The sequence below is a fragment of the Onychostoma macrolepis genome, chromosome 04 (assembly GCF_012432095.1).
Source record: "Onychostoma macrolepis isolate SWU-2019 chromosome 04, ASM1243209v1, whole genome shotgun sequence".
NCBI classification, from domain to species: Eukaryota; Metazoa; Chordata; class Actinopteri; order Cypriniformes; family Cyprinidae; genus Onychostoma; species Onychostoma macrolepis.
In genome coordinates this window covers 12,133,763-12,155,052 of record NC_081158.1, presented here as the reverse complement: position 1 = coordinate 12,155,052, position 21,290 = coordinate 12,133,763, and the positions used below count along the sequence as shown (strand labels likewise).

Below are 21,290 nucleotides of genomic sequence, written 5' to 3'. Positions count from 1 at the left end.
CGAGAAGTTCCCGGATGTCCTACTGCTTCAGCCCAGATTCTTGAGTGCTCATCGATGGACACTTTTCAATCCCAGAAGCCCACGGGAGATCAATACGTCATCATCGAACGTGATGGAGAACAGCGACGCGGGTGTGTTTACAAATGTGAGTATTACAAACCAAAAACACGATTTCCTGTGTTAAAATTGCATTTCTAGAGCTACTGTATAGTAAACTGTTGATTTGCTGAAGGTGTAAAGACATGTACTATAGTTTACTGTAGTAAAAACTAAAGTATACTACATTTATTAGTTATATAGTTTTACTACAGTATGCTATAGCATTCATTAACAAAGTGTTGTAAATACTATAATATATACAGTATAATACACTTTACTATAGTATGGTTCAAAAACACTAGTATTAGAAACCATTTATACTAGTATTAGAATGCAAACAGTGGGATTTACAAGTACAAATACATAATCTCAGTGTGATTTAAAGGGTTTCTACACACACACACACACACACTTCTATTATTTGATTATTATACTATAATATGCTGTTGTTGATGGCATTCTGACACATGTTTTTTTGTGTGACTCAGGAGAGATTGACACAAAACACATTAAAGTTCTGTCTTTAAGACAGAAGCTCACATTCTTTATTTGTAGTTCTTAATATTTTCAACACACCATTGGACAACATTTGTTTAAACATGTATTTCACCAATAAATCAAATCTTAAATCTCTGGCATTTAAATTAGCATTTTTGTATTTTATAAACCAGAGTAATGACAGGACTTTTATTTTGGTGTGGTGTTGTGTTGTGACGTCATAAGACTGCGCCGCTCTCGGTTGTGATGCGGCTGAAGAAAGGTTTGTGTGTTTTTTTAAGCATTTAAAGTGTTTAAATCAATGCAAAAAGTTAAGGAAATGTAATAGTTTTTACAAGCAACGTAAAATGGTTTAACTATGGATGAAGTAAACATTGTGATAACGTTAATAAACGTTATTTTTTTATGAATAAACAGCACTCGTACATTAATAACAGAGAAGCTGCGTCTCATCTCGCTCCCAGTTAGTGACTCAGTTTATAGTGAAGATGACTGCAAGTACTGAGGAGAGAAACGGAGCTTTATGAAACTAAACAGTTAACGTTAGGCTACTTCGCAAAATGATTATTAGGGTTGCCAACTTCAGAAAAGGAAAATAAGGGACTCTACCTTTAATCTAAACTTGGATTCATCTGATCATTTGTAACGCGTTTTGACTGCTTTAATATTCACATTTTATTAAAATCTTATTTCAGACATGAAATTGTGTTTATGAAAATTACACATTTCAGTATTAGAGTAATCTCTCTGTTGGTCATCACTCAGAAACATCTTAAAAATAACCTGCAGGGAATATGCTGGGAAGTTTCTCTTTAGGTTATGAAAACAAAGACACATACAGGAAAGCTGTATGTCTGTGAATACGGAACAAAACTGCGTTCTGTATGGTTTTAATACGAAGCGCTTATTTGAAGCCTTAAATACGGGACGATTCTTTATCAAACAGGGGTGCGTTTTCCAAAAACAACTATGGTCGCAAGTTCCGTCGTTACCAATAGAGTTCAATGGAACTAACGACCATAGTTAGCTAACGATGCTTTTGGGAAACGCACCCCAGAACGGTTGGCAACTCTAATCTAATACCAAATGCAAAACATGCTGATGTCTTTTGTCTCATCATGGTGATTTAAGGCCATTAACTCTCACTCTGACTCACTTATCAGTGCAGTAACTAGGGAGCTGATTGAGACGCACCCAGAGATTTAGTTTGCATTTATTTTTGGTTTTCTTAATTATTCTCAATTTAAACAGGAGAAGGTGTTCAAACTTGCAGAAAAGCTCCTGCTGAAGCGACTTGAGATCCTCCTGACACACTGTTATAAAGATGGCGTTTATTAAAGAGGAGAGTGAAGACATGAAGATTGAAGAAGTATTCAGAGTCAAACATGAAGATACTGAGGAACAAACAGGTTGGTTTTCATTCTCAAACTCTGTCATTTGATCCTTATTAAAATATCCCTCTCTACTGAAATAGATGATATTTTTAAAGAATGTCATGAGCGTCCTAATTGAAGTTGTTTTATTTTATTGGTCCTCATGCTGACCAGACGAATACTGGACAAAAACGCACAAAATGTTGAACGGCAAAATGACTGTATTTGGCAAGTGACTTTATAAATCTTAAAAGCTAAAACGTCCTAAATGACCGTAAAGAACAGGGAGAAAACTGGATGTGTGTCAGATCCACGTCATGAGCAACAGATTTTAAAGAGACAGCACTGCTTTTATGCTGAATTCGAGGCTTTGGTCTCATCCACACAAAGCCAGAGCTTTCCATATCCGATTTACTTATTTTTTTCCCTTGTTCTTCTGTAAACATGGCTTCGCCTCAAGAATAGGGATGGGCATTTTTGGCAATTTCTTATTTTGATCATCAATAGGTTTCAAAAACAAGTAATCGAGTGTTCGTCGGGCGGGGCCGTCATGGAGATAATGAAAATAAATGTTAAAAATAACATGAAAACATGCACTTTCATGGCAGCGCGCTGAAACATGGGCAAGGAAAGCAGACAATTTACTATAGATTTCACATTCTATAAAGTTCTCATTATAATGCTTATGGCATTCATGTTTATGGCAGATTTGTGCTATATTTTCATCTACATTATCAAGTGATTTCTGAAATTGTCTGTGCATTTTAAATGCATACAAAATACGAAAACAATTTTAATTGAAGTATGACTACTGTTGAACAAATATGAGCACTGCAGCATTATTATAACATCAGTATTTTTGAAAAAGAAACAGAGAGTGAGAGCGATAACACCAAATTTAACACACCTGAGACCTTGTAACACTAACGAGTCACATGACACCAGGGAGAGAAAATGGCTAATTGGGCCCAATTTGGACATTTTCACTTAGTGTACTCACTTTTGTGGCCAGCAGTTTAGACATTAATGGCTGTGTGTTGAGTTATTTTGAGGGACAGCAAATTTACACTGTTATACAAGCTGTACACTCACTACTTTACATTGTATAAATATTCAGACCCCCCAGTAGTCTGTTTTATTCAAACAATTATGAACATTTTTGCATTTAGATACAGAAGAACTTTGCCTGTTGAATATTAAAAACAAATGAACAAACAAAAAATCTGGATCTCCATGTCTGCCATGCAAATCAACTTGTTCCTGCTCCTCTCCAGATTGGATCTCGTCTCTCCACTTTCTCTAATTGCAGATTCAATTATTAGATCTGTCAGCATTAATATTTTTACACTTAGATTTTTTGGGGAGGATCATGCTGTAACACCGTGTGTCCCAACCAGACGTGACGCTATAAAAAGTATCTTTTCTATGTAATTTTCTTCCTAACCACCCGCGACAGCGACACGTGACAATCAGCGACACAGAACTCTATTTTAGAATTTTTTTATTCTAGAATTTTCTTGAACCCATCTTTCATACGCTAGTACACTCAAGTGTGCTACAAGTGGTAACTAAATACATTTTTTAAATACAGAGATAGTATGTTAAAAGCGCATTTTAGTTCATATTCATGGTGTCTCAAAATAGCACAGTTGAGTACACTTAGATGATCTTAAGTTGACCTTAAGAAGCACTAAAGGATCATTTTTAGTATATTAAGTACAAAATTAGTGGGCGAAAATAGAGCACTTTAAGTACATTATGGAAGTGTACTTGTTTTTCACCTGGGATCTTGAAAATAAATTAAAGCAAACTTATGTTAAAACTGTGAACTGTGAACCAACATCCATAACAAAGATGGTATCACTCACTCCAAACTGTTCAGTCCATTCACATTTGAATGATCTATTTTCCGTGTCCACTTTTCTTTACTTCACACTTGCCATGTTTTTGCTGTCACATAGTATCTACACTGGACACGACAATGCATTGCAGATCATTTGAACTTTATGTCAGTACGTCATAAATAGAACAAGTCAGCAGTTTACTGTCGGGGATTTGTCGCGCCGCGCTGCACTGCACTGCATCCAGTGTAGACAGCATCACTGATTATAATAAGTTCTATTGTATTTTGTTGCATCGCGCCGCTTGCGTCCAAAGCCACTTTAAGCCATTAAAGTGCCACTAAGCTGTATTTGTCTTTTTTCACTTTAGACCTGATGGCGCTGAAAGAAGAGAGGCAAGAACTGACAAAGATAGAAGATCAAGATCAATATGAGAGACTTGACTTCATGACTGCGGAAACAACTTCATCACCAAAAAAAGTTCAGAAGACCGAATCTAACAGTTACTTAACCTGCCATCAATGTGGAAAGAGTTTCAAGCAAAAATATAACCTTCAAATGCACATGAAGGTTCACACTGGAGAGAAGCCTTTCAAATGCCATCAGTGTGGAAAGAGTTTCGCACGTAAAGAAAGTGTTAAACGCCACATGAATTGTCACACTGGAATGAAGCCTTTCATATGCCAAGTGTGTGGAGCATGTTTAGCACATAAACAAAGCCTTGATTCCCACATGAAACGTCACACTGGAGAGAAGCCATTCACATGTGATCAGTGTGGAATGAGTTTCAGACATAAAGTATCCTTTGATTACCACACAAGAGAGAACACTCAGGAGAGAACGGTTTTACATGTAATCGGTGTGGAGAGAGTTTCACTTGTAAAGGAAACCTCAAAACTCATGTGAGACTTCACACTGGAGAAAGTCCTTTTACCTGCAATGTGTGTGGGAAGAGATTCACATACAAATCACCCTTTGATACCCACATGAGAAGTCATACTGGAGAGAGGCCTTTTGCCTGCAAACTGTGTGGGAAGAGCTTCTCACGCAAATCATCTCTTCAGATTCACATGGTCGTTCACACTGGAGAGAAGCCGTTTCCATGTGATCAGTGTGGAAAGTGTTTCAGGCAAAAAACAACCCTTGATTCACACATGAAAAGTCACACTGGAGAGAGTCCTTACATCTGCAAATTTTGTGGGAAGAGCTTCTCAAGTAAATCGACCCTTAATGGCCACATGAGAAATCACACAGGAGAGAAGCCCTTCAACTGCAAAGTGTGTGGGAAGAGCTTCACACTAAATGGAACTCTTAAGATTCACATGACAACTCACACAGGAGAGAAGCCTTTCATGTGTGCTCAGTGTGGAAAATGTTTTGCGCGAGAAACAACCCTTACTTACCACATGGGGCTTCACTCAAAGGAGTATAAATGTCATCAGTGTGGACAGAGATTCCCAGACAAGAGACACCTTACCTGGCATGAAAGAATTCATTCTCGAGAGACTTTCACGTGCCATGACTGTGGAAAGAGTTTCAGATTTAAAGGACACTTTAAGGTTCACATGAGAATCCACACTGGAGAGAAACCCTTCACCTGCACTCACTGTGGAAAGAGTTTCAGTCAGAACATAACTCTTCAGATTCATACGAGGCTTCACACTGGAGAGAAACCTTTCACGTGTCTTCGGTGTAAGAGGAGCTTCACATATAAAAGAGACCTGAAACGTCATTTGCAAACGCATGGAAAGAAACTGCGGTGCTCTGCGAGTGGAAAGAGGCCTAGAAAAAGGAGCAGTTTGAAAAATCAAAAGCATGTTCGCTCTGGAGGAAGGCAGTTTAATTGTGATCAGTGTAATAAAACATTTCTTTTGCCATCACACTTACAGATACACCTGAAAAGTCATGCAAATGTGAAACCATATTTGTGTTCTTCATGTGGAAAGCGTTTTAAATGGCTCAGTAGTTTAAAATGGCACCAGAAAATACGCATCTGTGTGAAACTAAAGCTCCGTTCACACCGCAGCCAAAAGTGACCCAAATCTGATCATCCACCCTCAAGACTATTTGCATTCTTCTCCTCTAGATAGACTCTTCTGCATTTTTAACCGCTGTGTATGTGACCATCTGCTTTGCTATAATTCAGTATGATTCAATTTTGGTTTGTTGCAGGACACACCTTTGTGAATATGAAATTCATCTTTGAAACTTTACAGATACTTAAATTCACAAATTTCACAATTAAATGTCATTATTATAAGTGCCGTTATTGTTAAGTTAGTTCATTGTAAAGTTCATTAGTTATGAAACTCAATTTACAATTTTACATACGTTTTTAACAACCAGATGCATTTTCACTTGTCCAGTTTTGTCTGAAATGCGGTCCAGACCACCTCCTGAGGGTTTGAGCGATCGGATTTAAATCCGTCTTAAAAGCATGTTGGAGGGCATTTACACCAGGGCCCGTATTCATGAAAAATCTTTCCCCTTAAAATTAAAGAAAAGATCCTAGTAAAGAAAAAAGTAATTCAGAAAGCATCTTAACCCTTAAAAGAGGTCTTAAGGTCCAAAATTGTTAGGAGTACGGACGAGGACTTTTAAGGGGCTTAAGAGTTTCTTTAGCTGTGGAGAAAATGGCTGAAATACTAAGAAGGAGAAGAAATGTGTTGCAGACAATGGATGACAGTGAATTAGTAAAACGCTACAGATTAGATCATGCAGGGATCGTGTTTGTGACCAGTCTTATTAGAGAAAAACTAACATCTCCGACACAGCGCAGAAATGCCATAGCGCAAGAAATGAAAGTAATCACGACATTAAGATATTTGGCAACTGGGAAAATGCAAATATGCAGCAGTGATGATTTGGGTCTGTCACAACCTTCTGTAAGCAGAGTGATCACACAGACAATTACAGCGCTTTCAGATCCTTTTATTGTTTCGCAGTTCTTTGCGTTTCCACAGGACATTCTCACCTTGCAGGCTCAAAAAACAGCATTTATGCATATAGCAGGCTTCCCCGGTGTTGTTGGAGCAATTGATGGAACCCATGTCCGAATTATTGCACCATCAGAAGATGAGGATGTTATGTATATAGAAAGAGGTACCATAGCATAAACAAGTTGTTTTCAGTGCTGATTATAGGATTTTAGACATTGTTGCGAAATGGCCCGGTGCAACACATGATGCCAGGATACTGGCAAAGAGTGGCCTGAGACATCTGTTTGAAGAACATCATGTTCCAGCAAATTGCCACTTGTTAGGGGACAGTGGTTATCCCTGTAAACCATGGCTCCTCACACCTTACCTCCGTCCTGACCAGGGGCCACAGTTAAATTAAATTATAACAGGTATTAGTGATAATGTACAATTAATATGTGTGGACTTCAAATTAAGAGAAAAACAAATGTGTTGCAGTATCATAGTATGCTACTGTACTTCCCCTAAATAGCCTACTGCTATGTATTGAGAATATAGACTGAATTCTATTTGTTTTTATTATTTCACAGAGCTCACAAAAAAACACGGGCCATAGTTGAGCGAGGTATTGGTCAGTTAAAGAGACGCTTTCACATTTTGCATGGAGAGGTGCGACTGGCACCGGGAAAGGTCTGCAAAGTGATAACGGCCTGTGCAGTGCTTCATAACATTTGTAAAGCCAGACAAATTGCAGACCCTCCCGCGGACAATCAGACTGATGAAGAGGATGATGAAGAACACCCTCCACAAGGGAGGGATCTGTCCCAAAGTGGGATTCCTTACAGAGCCCAATTTACTAATTTGCATTTCAGGAAAGTTACAGTGAATGCAATATAAAAACCATGACCACACTGAAAAGAAACACCTTAGCCAAAATGTTTGTTAAAACAATATTATGAAGACACACAAATGCCCATTATTTGTTATTTTTATTTTTTAGTAGCTCAATTTGTAATTTGTAGTACTCCTCCTGTAATAGAGTACTATTTTCTGCTGCTTTAGGACATCCATCTCCATCTCAAGTTATTTGTCCATTAGGGATTGTGTTGGAGCAGCTGCAGCAGCAGCAGAAGGCGGGGAATGAGGTGCTTCGGGACGAGGGTAGCCCAGTTGCGATGTTGACGGTCCACATTCCTCGGCTGAAGGCTCGGTGCTGCCGAAAGGGGAACACATTTAATCTCTGTTATTTAATTCATTTTGTGACATATTTGTTTTTGTTCTGTTTATAGAATGCCAGGTAGAATATGAGAAATGGCATTATATGTTAAATAAAAATGGATCATGGTAAATAAAAAATAAAGAATATACAGTGGGGCAAAAAAGTATTTAGTCAGCCACCAATTGTGCAAGTTCTCCCACTTAAAAAGATGAGAGAGGCCTGTAATTTTCATCATAGGTATACCTCAACTATGAGAGACAAAATGAGAAAAAAAAAATTAATTCTTTTTTAAGAATTAATTGGTAAATTCCTTGGTAAAATAAGTATTTGGTCACCTACAAACAAGCAAGATATCTGGCTCTCACAGACCTGTAACTGCTTCTTTAAGAGGCTCCTCTGTCCTCCACTCGTTACCTGTATTAATGGCATCTGTTTGAACTCGTTATCAGTATAAAAGACACCTGTCCACAACCTCAAACAGTCCAACTCCAAACTCCACCATGGCCAAGACCAAAAAGCTGTCAAAGGACACCAGAAACAAAATTGTAGACCTGCACCAGGCTGGGAAGACTGAATCTGCAATAGGTAAGCAGCTTGGTGTGAAAAAATGTGAACTGTGGGAGCAATTATTAGAAAATGGAAGACATACAAGACCACTGATAATCTCCCTCGATCTGGGGCTCCACGCAAGATCTCACCCCGTGGGGTCAAAATGATCACAAGAACTGTGAGCAAAATCCCAGAACCACACGGGGGGACCTAGTGAATGACCTGCAGAGAGCTGGGACCAAAGTAACAAAGGCTACCATCAGTAACACACTGCGCCGCCAAGGACTCAAATCCTGCAGTGCCAGACGTGTCCCCCTGCTTAAGCCAGTACATGTCCGGGCCGTCTGAAGTTTGCTAGAGAGCATTGGGAGAATGTTATATGGTCAGATGAAACCAAAATATAACTTTTTGGTAAAAACTCAACTTGTCGTGTTTGGAGGAGAAAGAATGCTGAGTTGCATCCAAAGAACACCATACCTACTGTGAAGCATGGGAGTGGAAACATCATGCTTTGGGGCTGTTTTTCTGCAAAGGGACCAGGACGACTGATCCGTGTAAACGAAAGAATGAATGGGGCCATGTATCGTGAGATTTTGAGTGAAAACCTCCTTCCATCAGCAAGGGCATTGAAGATGAAATGTGGCTGGGTCTTTCAGCATGACAATGATCCCAAACACACCGCCCGGGCAACGAAGGAGTGGCTTCGTAAGAAGCATTTCAAGGTCCTGGAGTGGCCTAGCCAGTCTCCAGATCTCAACCCCATCGAAAATCTTTGGAGTCAGTGTTGCCCAGCGACAGCCCCAAAACATTACTGCTCTAGAGGAGATCTGCATGGAGGAATGGGCCAAAATACCAGCAACAGTGTGTGAAAACCTTGTGAAGACTTACAGAAAACGTTTGACCTCTGTCATTGCCAACAAAGGGTATATAGCAAAGTATTGAGATGAAATTTTGTTATTGACCAAATACTTATTTTCCACCATAATTTGCAAATAAATTCTTTACAAATACTATTTTTTTTTTTTTTCTCATTTTGTCTCTCATAGTTGAGGTATACCTATGATGAAAATTACAGGCCTCTCTCATCTTTTTAAGTGGGAGAACTTGCACAATAGGTGGCTGACTAAATACTTTTTTGCCCCACTGTATATACATATATGTGTGTGTGAGAGAGAGAGTACGGTAAAACAGGAAAAATTACGCCTGTAATTTCAAAGTGAAGGCTTATAATAAACCCTACTCTTAAAAGCACTCTTATTTCTTTCTTGGACAACCAACCAATCACAGTCTTCAAAAGACTGTGTCATCGCTAGCAACTGGGTCAGCCCCGCCTCCTCACTAAGATAAAAGTTTTTGTCTTTTTCTCGCTCAGAGTTGCTCTCAGATTGGTCCTGAATCACTTTTAAGCTAAGACTCCTAGTTAGAAATTTTTAAGCTAAATTAGGAGCTTTCTGAGAGGATTCTTAGAATCTTTAAGAATACGGGCCCTGGTCTTTTCACGATCGGATAGCTATCCAATCAGAGAAAATGTATGAGGTGGTCTGGTGTAAACAGGCCCTGACAGTGTCAATGCAGCCTAATTGATAATTTCTGAATATTATCTGTTTTTTAAATCCCAACTGAGCAGGCCAAAGGTGACAATGGCAGGGAACACAAACTCAGGTGACCGTAGTGGAAGAAAAACCTTGAGAGAAACCAGATTTAGTTGGGGGACCAGTTCTCCTCTGTCCTCAATGAGCAAACACTGTGCAATTTAAGATTCAAGGCTGCATCACAAACATTTTTTCCGCAAGTCATTTCTATGATTGACAGTGGTAACAGTAGCAATGAACAGAACAAAATATCTTACAAGCCAATGTCAAAATAGACCTGTGTATTAAGTGATTCAGAGTAACAGAAATACAGCAGCAATATGTCTGTGTTGGCTGAATATGTTTAGGAGCTTCTACAGTAGTTTTTAAACTAAAGGCAGGGTAGGTGATTTGGTTCAAAAACATTTCTTGTTATGCTGGTTGAAAGTCTCTTCACATCCTGATAGCAAGCACTAAGTTAAGTGGTCTAAATATATTTATATCGTCTGTGGAAGACATAGGACCATATAATGTTCGTCCAATCAGAATGTTTGGTCTGAATATTATGATAGGCTGTCCTGCCTGTCTGTCAAAATATGTATTTACATACCTCTGTGCACCCTGTTTGCGCAGACATAATGATCGACATGTTCCAGCAAGAATGAAAGGCACTATTATTGTAATATTATGCGCTTTGTAGCAATCTCATATTCACAATAAAACATAAGTTTGAATTTGTTGTTGAACGTAAAAATAACTAACTTGTTTACATCCCTGTTTCAGTCTCTGTCAGTATAAGTCGTTACTGCTTCAGTCCCTTGTTGCCATCTTATGTCAAAGCAATGTAACTTGTAATCACAATCACTAACACACAGACCATTTCTCAATAGTAAGTTCTAGAATTAAATACTACTATTATTGGGTCACCAGATACCGAAAACCAGTCAGTATCTGGTGTGACCACCATTTGCCTCACGCAGTGCAACACATCTCCTTCGCATAGAGTTGATCAGGTTGTTGTTTGTGGAATGTTGGTCCACTCCTCTTCAATGGCTGTGCGAAGTTGCTGGATATTGGCAGGAACTGGAACACGCTGTCGTATACGCCGATCCAGAGCATCCCAAACATGCTCAATGGGTGACATGTCCGATGAGTATGCTGGCCATGTAAGAACTGGGATGTTTTCAGCTTCCAGGAATTGTGTACAGATCCTTGCAACACGGGGCCGTGCATTATCATGCTGCAACATGAGGTGATGGTCGTGGATGAATGGCACAACAATGGGCCTCAGGATCTCGTCACAGTATCTCTGTGCATTCAAAATGCCATAAAAAAAATGCCTGCCCATACCATAACCCCACCGCCACCGTGGGCCACTCGAACCACAACGTTGACATCAGCAAACCGCTCACCCACACGACGCCATACACACTGTCTGCTATCTGCCCTGTGTAGTGAAAACCGGGATTCATCCGTGAATAGAACACCTCTCCAAATTGCCAGATGCCATCGAATGTGAGCATTTGCCCACTCAAGTCGGTTACGACGACGAACTGCAGTCAGGTCGAGACCCCGATGAGGATGACGAGCATGCAGATGAGCTTCCCTGAGACAGGTTCTGACAGTTTGTGCAAAAATTCTTTGGTTATGCAAACCGATTGTTGCAGCAGCTGTCCGGGTGGCTGGTCTCAGACGATCTTGGAGGTGATCTACGTATACATCTATGTATATATATATATATATATCTATGTTCCAGAGCCGTTGACGTGCCAGATGTTGTGGATGAGCTCAGGATGGTTGGGCATTGCGATGTATCGGAGATAAAAAATTACATAAATACTGTTCAGTTTCTCGCACAAACCGATTGTTTCGTGTCTTAGAACATCAATGTATCGTCACGAGCTGCAAGGTTTAATGCGGATTTGTGTGTGCATGTTTTTTTTTCTCTCAAAGATTGTGTGCCCATTGACGGGCATTGTAGGACTGACAGACTGCAATGGTTTGAGTTAAAAATCTTCGTTTGTGTTCTACTGAAGAAACAAAGTCACCTACATCTTGGATGCCCTGGGGTTAAGCAGATAAGCATCAAATTTTCATTTTTGGGTGAACTATCCCTTTAAACCTTGAATAGCAGTACATTACACTTAACACATCATTAAAAAAAAAGGAATCCTCAGAATCTTCGCTAGCAGTCGAGCTACAGCAGGTAGCTTTAGGGCACGCTGTGACGCGAGGTTCAGTACGTGTGCAAAACAATGTATGTGCAGGAATCCTATCAGCTCGACAGCCAAAGTCATGTTGGATGCATTATCTGTAACAACTACAGGATCTTTTTCGGTTAGTCTCCATTCCTCTGTGGCCCCCTGCAACACTTCTGCCATATGAGTGCCGGTGTGGCTCTCATGCATTGCCCTAGTTTGGAGAACGTAAGCATTCATTTCCCACCTGTCGTCAATAAAATGAACTGTAATTGTCACGTAGGACTCCGTGGCCCTGGACGTCCACGAGACGCAGGTGAGGGCAACTCTTGTGGCAGATTCGAGTGCACTTTTCACCTTTTCTCTGGTCTGTGTGTACGTACAAATAAATGTGGCAATGGAATTTGTAATGCTAATTGCCCTTGGCGATGAAAAAGGAAGCTTTGCCTTACAAATGTCATCCAGCGTAGGCTGATTCACCATAGTGTTGTTCTTCTCACACAAATCAGGATGAAACCGCACGAGGTGGGAATGCAAGTTGGTTGTGTTGCCATTGTATTTAATTTTTGTGAGACAGTTCGGTCACACTTTATATTAGGTGGCCTTAACTACTTACATCAAAAATAAGTACAATGTTTTTTGCAACACTTTTGCTGCTATTGAGGTGGGATGGGGTAAGGTTAGGAACAGTTTAAGTGGTATGGGTAGGTTAAGGTGTAAGGGATGGGTCAACAGTAATTATAAATGTAATTACAGAAATGAATTACAGATGTAATTACATAAACGTATTATTAACAATATAAGTGCAATGTAAGAACATGTATGTACACAGTAACTGCATTGTATCAAATGATTAATTTAAATGTAAGTACATAGCAGTTAACGCCACCTAATATAAAGTGGGACCGACAGTTCTTGCAGATTACATAGTCTTTTTTAGTGAGATTTTTTGTATCGTCACTACAAAATCCAAAGTGCGCCCAAACTTTTGATTTAAAAGACACCGGTGCATCTCTAATTTGTTCTGCCATTATGCTCGTATTTCTTCTTCGCCGTGAATTACAATTTCTGTTCATCTGACTATCCACAATCTGGGAAGCGCCACCACAAGAAGTCTGGAGGTACTGCCACTCCGGTAAGCCAAAGTGGTAAACAACAGCCACAGACAGTGTAGGTATGAATTTAGATCTTTTGTATGTTTAAAAAAATATCGATACTTGGTGCAAGAGTATCGATAATGTCTCGCGGCCGGAAATATCGCGATAAATCGGCATATCGATTTATTGTCCCACCCCTACTAAACATAGTATAGGTAAGATTACATGAACTAATGGTTCTATCATAAGCTTGCATAAAACAGTATATAATACAAAAGACCATATACAAGAAGGTAGTAATCATACACAATGACCTGGGAATATGCATGATCATAGAAAAATTTGTCTGTGAATTAATGAAAGAAGTTGTTTCCTATAGCAGTATGTGTCTGTTTTAGAGAGAATTGAGTAGGGGGGAAGATTCTCTCTACATACTCGTAAAGTTTATCTGATCTGGCTGAGGTGTCCTGGTTGCCATGGTAACCAGAGGCCTGGGGTCCTTCACAGACATCCTGGCATCCGGTATGTTTATTGGGTGAGGGGTCTGTGGTTATTTGTTAATCAAATGAATAATTGATTTGTTAAATCACAATTTTTGTACTAGTGACCTTTAATTTGGAGAAAGAGAAACTGGGGGAGTGACTTTTTTTGTGTCAGACATGTGTCACTTTGCTCACATCTGATTGGTCCAATTTCAATTTGAGATCTCTAACTCAGAACATAACCTGCCCTATGCAAGTTAGCCATGGATTGTAAGTTACTATGGCAATGAACGCACTTTCATGGTACCTAAAACCCAGGATTGGTGCAAACTAAACTGAAACTTACCTGGCTAGCCAGCTAATCCGGCTTCATTGTACAGGCCCCAGAAGAGTTGTTGTTGTTCTGCTGCCTCCATATTCTGCTGCCTCATAGAATATCACAGCCACCAAAGCAGACATGCGCTGTGATAAACTGCGGTTACACTCTTAAAAGTGCTGGGTTATTTCTGTAAACACATTGTTGGGTTAATTGTGCTGGGTCATAATTCTGGGTTGTTTGAGGTACTGTAAACACAGTTGGGTCGTCTCATCGTCAGAAGGTCACGCAACTCACAGCAAGCAGGATTATAAGGTAAGTTAATATGATAGTTTGATACCTCTATTTTTAATAAAGTTGTGATAGGAGCACACTAATTTCACTGTTTAATTCACTGTTTTGATCAAAACGCTGTTTAGTGAGGCACCGGTGTTCTTGTACAGGTTAGTGTTCATTTTAAGCAACTTCTCTAACTTCTCTCCAGTGAGTGCATAAATATAATGCAAGTTTATATTACCTTTAGTGTATAACAGGAATGGGCAACTTCGGTCCTCGAGGGCCACTGTTCTGCAGAGTTTAGCTGCAACTCTAATCAAACACACCTGCCTGTAGCTTTCTAGTGATCTGGAAGACAGTGATAAGCTTGTTCAGGTGGTTTTAATTACGATTGGAGTTAAACTCTGCAGGACAGCGGCCCTCCAGGACCGAAGTTGTCCATCCCTGATGTATAATAATTGTAACAAAAGCTGGAAGTGAAAAATGCCTTGTATTCAGGCAAGTATAATCTTTATGCTTGTTTTGTTTTACAGGTGAATTAGACTATAAATAATATAAATTTAAACTGCAGTTAAATGTCAAAAATTGTTAAATGCCCATGAGAAGTATCCAATAATGCAATCGTATTATTTGCAAAAACGAAAGACTGACCAGTGGACCACAAAATGCTCATTGGGGTGTTTTCCAGAGCTGCAACCTACCTGAACGGTCCAGAGGAACAAGATGGCAGGTTCTCAGAGACTTTGCTAAGGTAAAAAATCCTGAAACAAAAATCATAAGCTGACGGGTTGTAAATTACATGAATGATTACTGCCTTTTTAGACAGATGGAGTGTGACACTTGAAGGACCAACACTACATTTTGTACAACAGTTTGAGTTGGTTTTTAGTCCCTTCTCCTATCCTGAAAAGGTCAATCTTGCTCATTGTTAGTAGCAGTTTAAACCATGAGCTTCAAATAGTGCTGGTCCTTAAAGGTCTGTTCATAAAACAGTTTCAAAATCAGTTTTCATGTATTTTACAACCCTTCAGCTTGTGATTTTTATTAAGTGGGGCTTATGTTTCAGGATTCTTTACCTTAGCAAAGTCTCTGAGAACCTGACACCCTTTCCACTGGACTCTTGAGGTAGGTTGCAGTTCCTTGTGGTTCCACACTTCGTTTTTCACCTTATTTTGCAGTTAACTTGCATCTTTTCTGCGTATTTTGCTGTCCAGCGGTCATGCCTTAATTTTGCAATTAGTATTGCATTATTATTGGATACTTCTCATGGGCATTTCATATTTTTTACTTTTAATTGTGAGTTAAATCTCTTTATGGCCATTTTTACCTGTAAAAAAATCTGCACAATGATCATGCACACCTGACTGACTATAGGACATTTTTCACTTCCAGCTTTTGTTAACCATTATATATCACTCTCAAATGATTTCATACAAAATTAATAGTAGGTTGTTTGGTTTGGTTTGTAATTGTTAAAATGTGCTTGGTAAAAAAATGTGATCATAATAAACTTTCATAATTATTCACGCACTGTACTTGTAATGTGTAGATGTCACATTTTCCACTGATTAGATTAATGAACATGGTAGTGGTTGGCAGCATGTGAGTGTATGTAAACATCCAAGCACGCCCATAACTATGACTTTCTTGCTTGCCAGTCTCAGAAACCCACCAACTTCTGCAGAGTCAGAGTACTGTAGAATCCGTAGAGATGGGGATTGTGCAACAGGCAGAGACTGCAACACCTCAGCTAACCTTGACCATGCAGCTTTACCCAGCATTTGTAAGTATTGACTTGTATGAAGAAATCCAAATGAAAATGCAATGCTATTGGAACTAGGAAGGAATTACATTTACAATTGCTCCTAAAGTAATTTGAAAATACTACAAATGCAGAACATCTTTACAGAAAGGTCATGTCTCTCTTTGATTGTGATTTAGTTTTATAGGCAATTCGCAAGGTTTTGGAATCGACCCTGGAAGGGAAAGCCATTTTAAAGAGTTTGGATGAAATGCAGTTTATTACCTGCAAACAGAGGAAGCTACTTGTAAGACTCCTCATATCCCACCTGCTGGAAATCAACGGTGAAACGCGAGTGAGCTACGACCGCAAATGCTTACAAGGCACATCTACAGTCTAAACCTGTTGATTTTTGTAACACTATTAAATAGGTTATTAAATAGGGCTCTTTTCTTTTCTTTTCTAATCAAAGTTTAATCCTGATAATACCAAAATTTGTTCTAAGTCTATTAGTTCTTTTACGTCCTAATGTAATGACGTCGTACACGATGACACATCAATTCTATCATGAAAATAGACTCAAAATGACTCAGTATTAATCATAACTTAAGTCACTTACAATATCATCATTGTATATTACGTTTAAGTTTTGTAGCTAAAGCACCCATGTACAGGCATTGATGTGCAGGAAAGCATGTTTTATGTCTTCAAGATATAAAGTGAATAAATTAGACTTCATTATCTTTTTACACAAAGCATGATCCACTTAGTATGCATAATCCAGCACGATTTATTACATAAACAACATCAGTTGTTCAAAGAACAACAGTTAGGGACAGTGCTGTCACAGTCAACATGGGCAGTCATCATGTCAGGTATTGTTCGGTAGTTTCACGCATTCTCAGTATCATCAGGTCATTGGTTCTCTAATTTGACGTTTCCACAAGAAACAGTTCTCGGATCAGTGTACTATTGATTTCGAAAACCGATTCTTGACTCGAGACCGAGATTCACTGAAAAGAACCGGTTCAAAAGAACGATTTGTTTACCAACTGGTTGTCACTAAAGTCTATGTTAAATCTAGTGGTGGGCCGTTATCGGCGTTAACGTGCTGCGTTAACGTGAGACTCTTATCGGGCGATAAAAAAAATATCGCCGTTAATCTATTCTCAAAGTTGGGTTGGGAGCTGGGTCTAAACTACGCAAGCTATGATGACTTTCACCTTGATATTTTAGCGCGGATGTATACCTAGCCGAATTGCACTATAGGGGGCGAGAACGAGTCTTGAACCTGTGTGTATGCGTGCTAACATGGATGCAGCTATGAAGCCGGGTTTGCTTCAGAAATTTATTTTAAGAAGCTTCCCAATGGAAATTGGCAAGTCATTTCTGTTTCTACATTACATGGTCGCTCTCTGTATCGCGCACAGCGGAGTTCCGCCCGGTTCGCACACACACAAACAAACAAACAAGCGTGGCGCACACAAGTGAGCACACTCCCACTCCTATTTGTAAATATTAAGCCGCAAAACGTCTATTTAAATATGACTTCTGTGTGTCTCTGTGTTAATGTATGGCACAGACGCACGGGTTTGTTCACTACTCATACAGAAGACCGCGTGACGCTTGCGGTGATATTAACGTCTGTCGTCTCACTAAATGAGGACATAAATACACGAACAACATCTCCAGAACATTCAATGTTATTATCAATATTAAATTCTTGATGACTGCTAGTTGTTTACTACTAGTAGTGAACTTATTCTGATCTACTTGGCAGAATTCAAATGAGCCATTTTAATCTAGATTAATCTAGATTAATTCCAAGATTACAGTGAGATTAATCTAGATTAAAAAAATTTATCTATGCCCACCACTACTTAAATCACACTGGCCTTTGCAATAGACTACCATATTGCTTCATTTTCCATCAACTGCTGTTTGTCCACTCAACAGGCCATCCTCAGACATCAAGAAAGGGCTTGCAATGGCATTGGTGTATGAATTCCCAAGTTTAAAGGATACTTACAGACAGTGGCTATGTAAGTTCGGCCAGCTTTACATAAAAGGAACAGAAAAAAGAAAATGCATAAAATATTTTGATATGGTTTTGTTTGAAGAAATTTGAAATGGTTAAATTTAGGGATGCATGATATTGGATTTTTGCAGATATTTTTCAACTCATTTTGGCTGATAGGGTTATATTTCTGTTATATAAGTCTCTCCTGTGTGGAAATTAAAAGGAATTTTTATTTTTTTTTTTGGTTAGTTTTTTTGACGAGAACTTATTCGTTAGAAATAAACTATAATGAAGTTCTTCTATAATGACAGAACACTGAAGCTTTGAAAATAACTATAAATAAACTATATATCAATTGCTGCATTTTTTTTTCTTTCAGAAAGATGCAGTAGTAACCTTTTTTTAAGATTTAACATTTGTAGATGGTCTAAAGCAAAAGAGTTGTAAAAATTCTGAAAATCTTTTAGAGCTCATAATTTGTTTAAAATATATAACATATTACACATTAATGAATAAATCAGTTATATACAAAATGATTTAATCCATATAGTAGGAAAGTATCTGATTATGGACACTCAGGGTCTCTGTCTTGCCTGCAACCACATGCGCATGGTAGTATCCCCTATTGCCAATGTCTTAGGCTCATGATTTATGATGATCTGAAAATGGGGAAGATTGCCCAATACTAGCTGTTTAGTGGGACATGTGGGTATTCAAATGATGCTGTCCTTGTCACTGAACACTGAATATCCACTTTAAACATCCCTGAATTCTACCGCATACCTCAATTTAACTTGCAGTGGTTGAAAAGGGGTGTGGATTAATTTGCATATTCATGACACTACATGTACAGGAGCACAGATGTAGCTAAAGGGATGAAGAAATTTTCACAGGAAAAAGTGTTTCAATGTGGTGTTTAGATTATGAGAAGTTTCGTAATCTATTATTCTTATGGTTTAGATGCTAAAGGGAGAGTGCTTTCAAAGTCCTGCCCACTGTACTTCCCCCTTCAATATACAAGAACGGAGGAAAGGTCTTCAGACTCACAACCACGGAATCCTAGAAATCATTAATTGACGTACAACTAGTACGTTTTTATTTTTTTTAACCTTGTCTACTCTAATAAGGGTGTGTGTATGTATGTATATGTGTGTGTGTAGGTGACCAAAATGATTACAACACTAGTATTTTCACCAGCTAAAAAATGGTTTTAAGTCATTTAGTTTAGTTTTATCTTTTGCTGTAGTGTGTCAGCAGGAAATGTCAGTTTGCATTTCCAAACATTCATTTTGCCATTAATTGTAATAATCCGGTGAGATTTTTGTTTGCACAAGGAGTCTGACAACAGCCAGTCCTCCACACAGAGATCTGATCTGATCATCATCAGTCTGTCTGGAATGACATGAAGAAACAGAACAAACTGAGACAGACTAAATCCAGAAGAACTGTGGTAACGTCTCCAAGACGCTTCGAGAAACCTACCTGCAAAGCTCCTGAAAAACTATGCACAAGTGCCCCGAGGGTGCTTTAAACACAAATGATGTTCACACCAAATGTTGATTTAATTTAGTTAATTGATAAAGAAAATCTATTTATTATTATTTTAGTGTCTAAAACTTTTAACAGTACTGTAAGCTTTGCAGTAAGCGGTGCATGGAAATAAACGTGAAACGGCCTGTACAGAACACATAAGTGCATGAAACTTGAAGCATTAAATATCATCTGCAGAATGTTTTGCTTCCCTTTTACCTAACGTGATCCGTCATTAACGCTGCAGGAAACAATTGGATAAACCGACATAACATTAGTTTTATTCTTGTACATGCAATAAAACACAGACAGTTCCGTTAGTTGGTGGAAGAATGTGAACGTACTGCTAATGTTTAAGTGCATGCGGAAGGAATAAACCCATCCATAACATCTCTGCACGCTTCAACTCTCAATGCACTGCACAAATGTTAATGTAAAATGAAATGTTTTAAATTTTGGTGTAGTTTTGAGGGCTGGTCAGGATAATTTGAATAATTAGTTTAATAATTCATAATGTTTTGACAGCCCAAAGGGCTGCGGTCCACATTTCCAAGTGCAACGTTGTTGTTGTTCGTACGGGACATTAAAGAACCATTAATGGAAAAACGTGTGTTGGTACAGGTGCATTGGAGTGCACTGGGAATATACTAAAGTAATACACCTGATCAAGTTCATAAATTTCTTTCACCATTTCAAATCTATGACTATATGTTGTTTACATATCTTTAGTTTTGTAACTACTTTCTATATGTGACCAAGAACCACAAAACCAGCCATAAGAGTAATTTTTTTTAAAATTGAGATATATATATATATATATATATATATATATATATATATATATATATATATATATATATATCACCTGAAAGCTGAATGAATAAGCTTTCCATTTATGTATGGTTTGTTAGGATAGGACAATATTTGGCCGAGATACAACAATATGAAAATTTGGAATCTGAGGGTAAAATCTAAATATTGAAATATCTTCATGGAACATGATCTTTACTTAATATCCTAATGATTTTTGGCATAAAAGAAAAATCAATAATTTGACCCATACATTGTGAAAAGCACTATTTGAAGTGTGGTTAAATTATTGAAAAGGTAAAGTTCATAACTATACAAAGTACTGCATCATTATTAATTATTATTATAATTATTTGCAACTCAAAACATTTCTTTTTATCTACACTATTTTTATACTCAAGTAGAACTCAAATACAGTGTGTTGTATTGTACATTTAATCATAACAGGTCAACAGAGGATTCAATTGGAATAAATTACTGAAGTATTACTTCAATATTTAACTAATTAAATAGTTTTATTTGCAAATCCCCCATTGTTACATTTGTGCTGCAGGCAAAAGTTGTGTTTGGAAACTCTTCCCTTACGGCACCTGTTAGCAGAAACATACTGGATGTTTCAATTCATACCTCACATTTTCTTTGGTTTGCCCAAAAAGAAAGTCTCATCTTAAAATAAATAAATGAGAAATACACAGCATCATCTTAAAATAATTTCATCATTCTCAGATTTGAAATACATTGTGAAACTTGTG

General features: G+C 38.3%; 1 protein-coding gene and 1 long non-coding RNA gene across 2 annotated transcripts; both read left to right on the top strand.

The window, feature by feature from the left end:
• The first annotated feature begins 771 nt into the window (after nucleotides 1-771).
• Nucleotides 772-8,120, top strand: LOC131539452 (gastrula zinc finger protein XlCGF57.1-like). The gene is made up of 4 exons (XM_058774069.1): nucleotides 772-859; nucleotides 1,849-2,006; nucleotides 4,182-4,550; nucleotides 4,637-8,120. Exons 2-4 carry the CDS (start codon nucleotides 1,922-1,924, stop codon nucleotides 5,845-5,847), a joined length of 1,665 nt encoding a protein of 554 aa, XP_058630052.1. The 5' UTR covers nucleotides 772-859; nucleotides 1,849-1,921; the 3' UTR covers nucleotides 5,848-8,120.
• Nucleotides 8,121-13,816: 5,696 nt separating this feature from the next.
• On the top strand, nucleotides 13,817-16,728 carry LOC131539463 (uncharacterized). Its single transcript, XR_009270868.1, has 3 exons — nucleotides 13,817-14,476; nucleotides 16,096-16,220; nucleotides 16,379-16,728. It is a non-coding gene; the product is annotated as an uncharacterized LOC131539463 (long non-coding RNA).
• The last annotated feature ends 4,562 nt before the right edge of the window (nucleotides 16,729-21,290 follow it).

Excerpts from the sequence above, each read along its gene's own strand:
- LOC131539452 (XM_058774069.1), top strand. The coding sequence starts at position 1,922 with ATGGCGTTTATTAAAGAGGAGAGTGAAGACATGAAGATTGAAGAAGTA. Across the intron at positions 2,007-4,181 it reads AGATACTGAGGAACAAACAG|ACCTGATGGCGCTGAAAGAA; the intron begins GTTGGTTTTCAT and ends TTTTCACTTTAG. Across the intron at positions 4,551-4,636 it reads CCTTGATTCCCACATGAAAC|AACACTCAGGAGAGAACGGT; the intron begins GTCACACTGGAG and ends CACACAAGAGAG.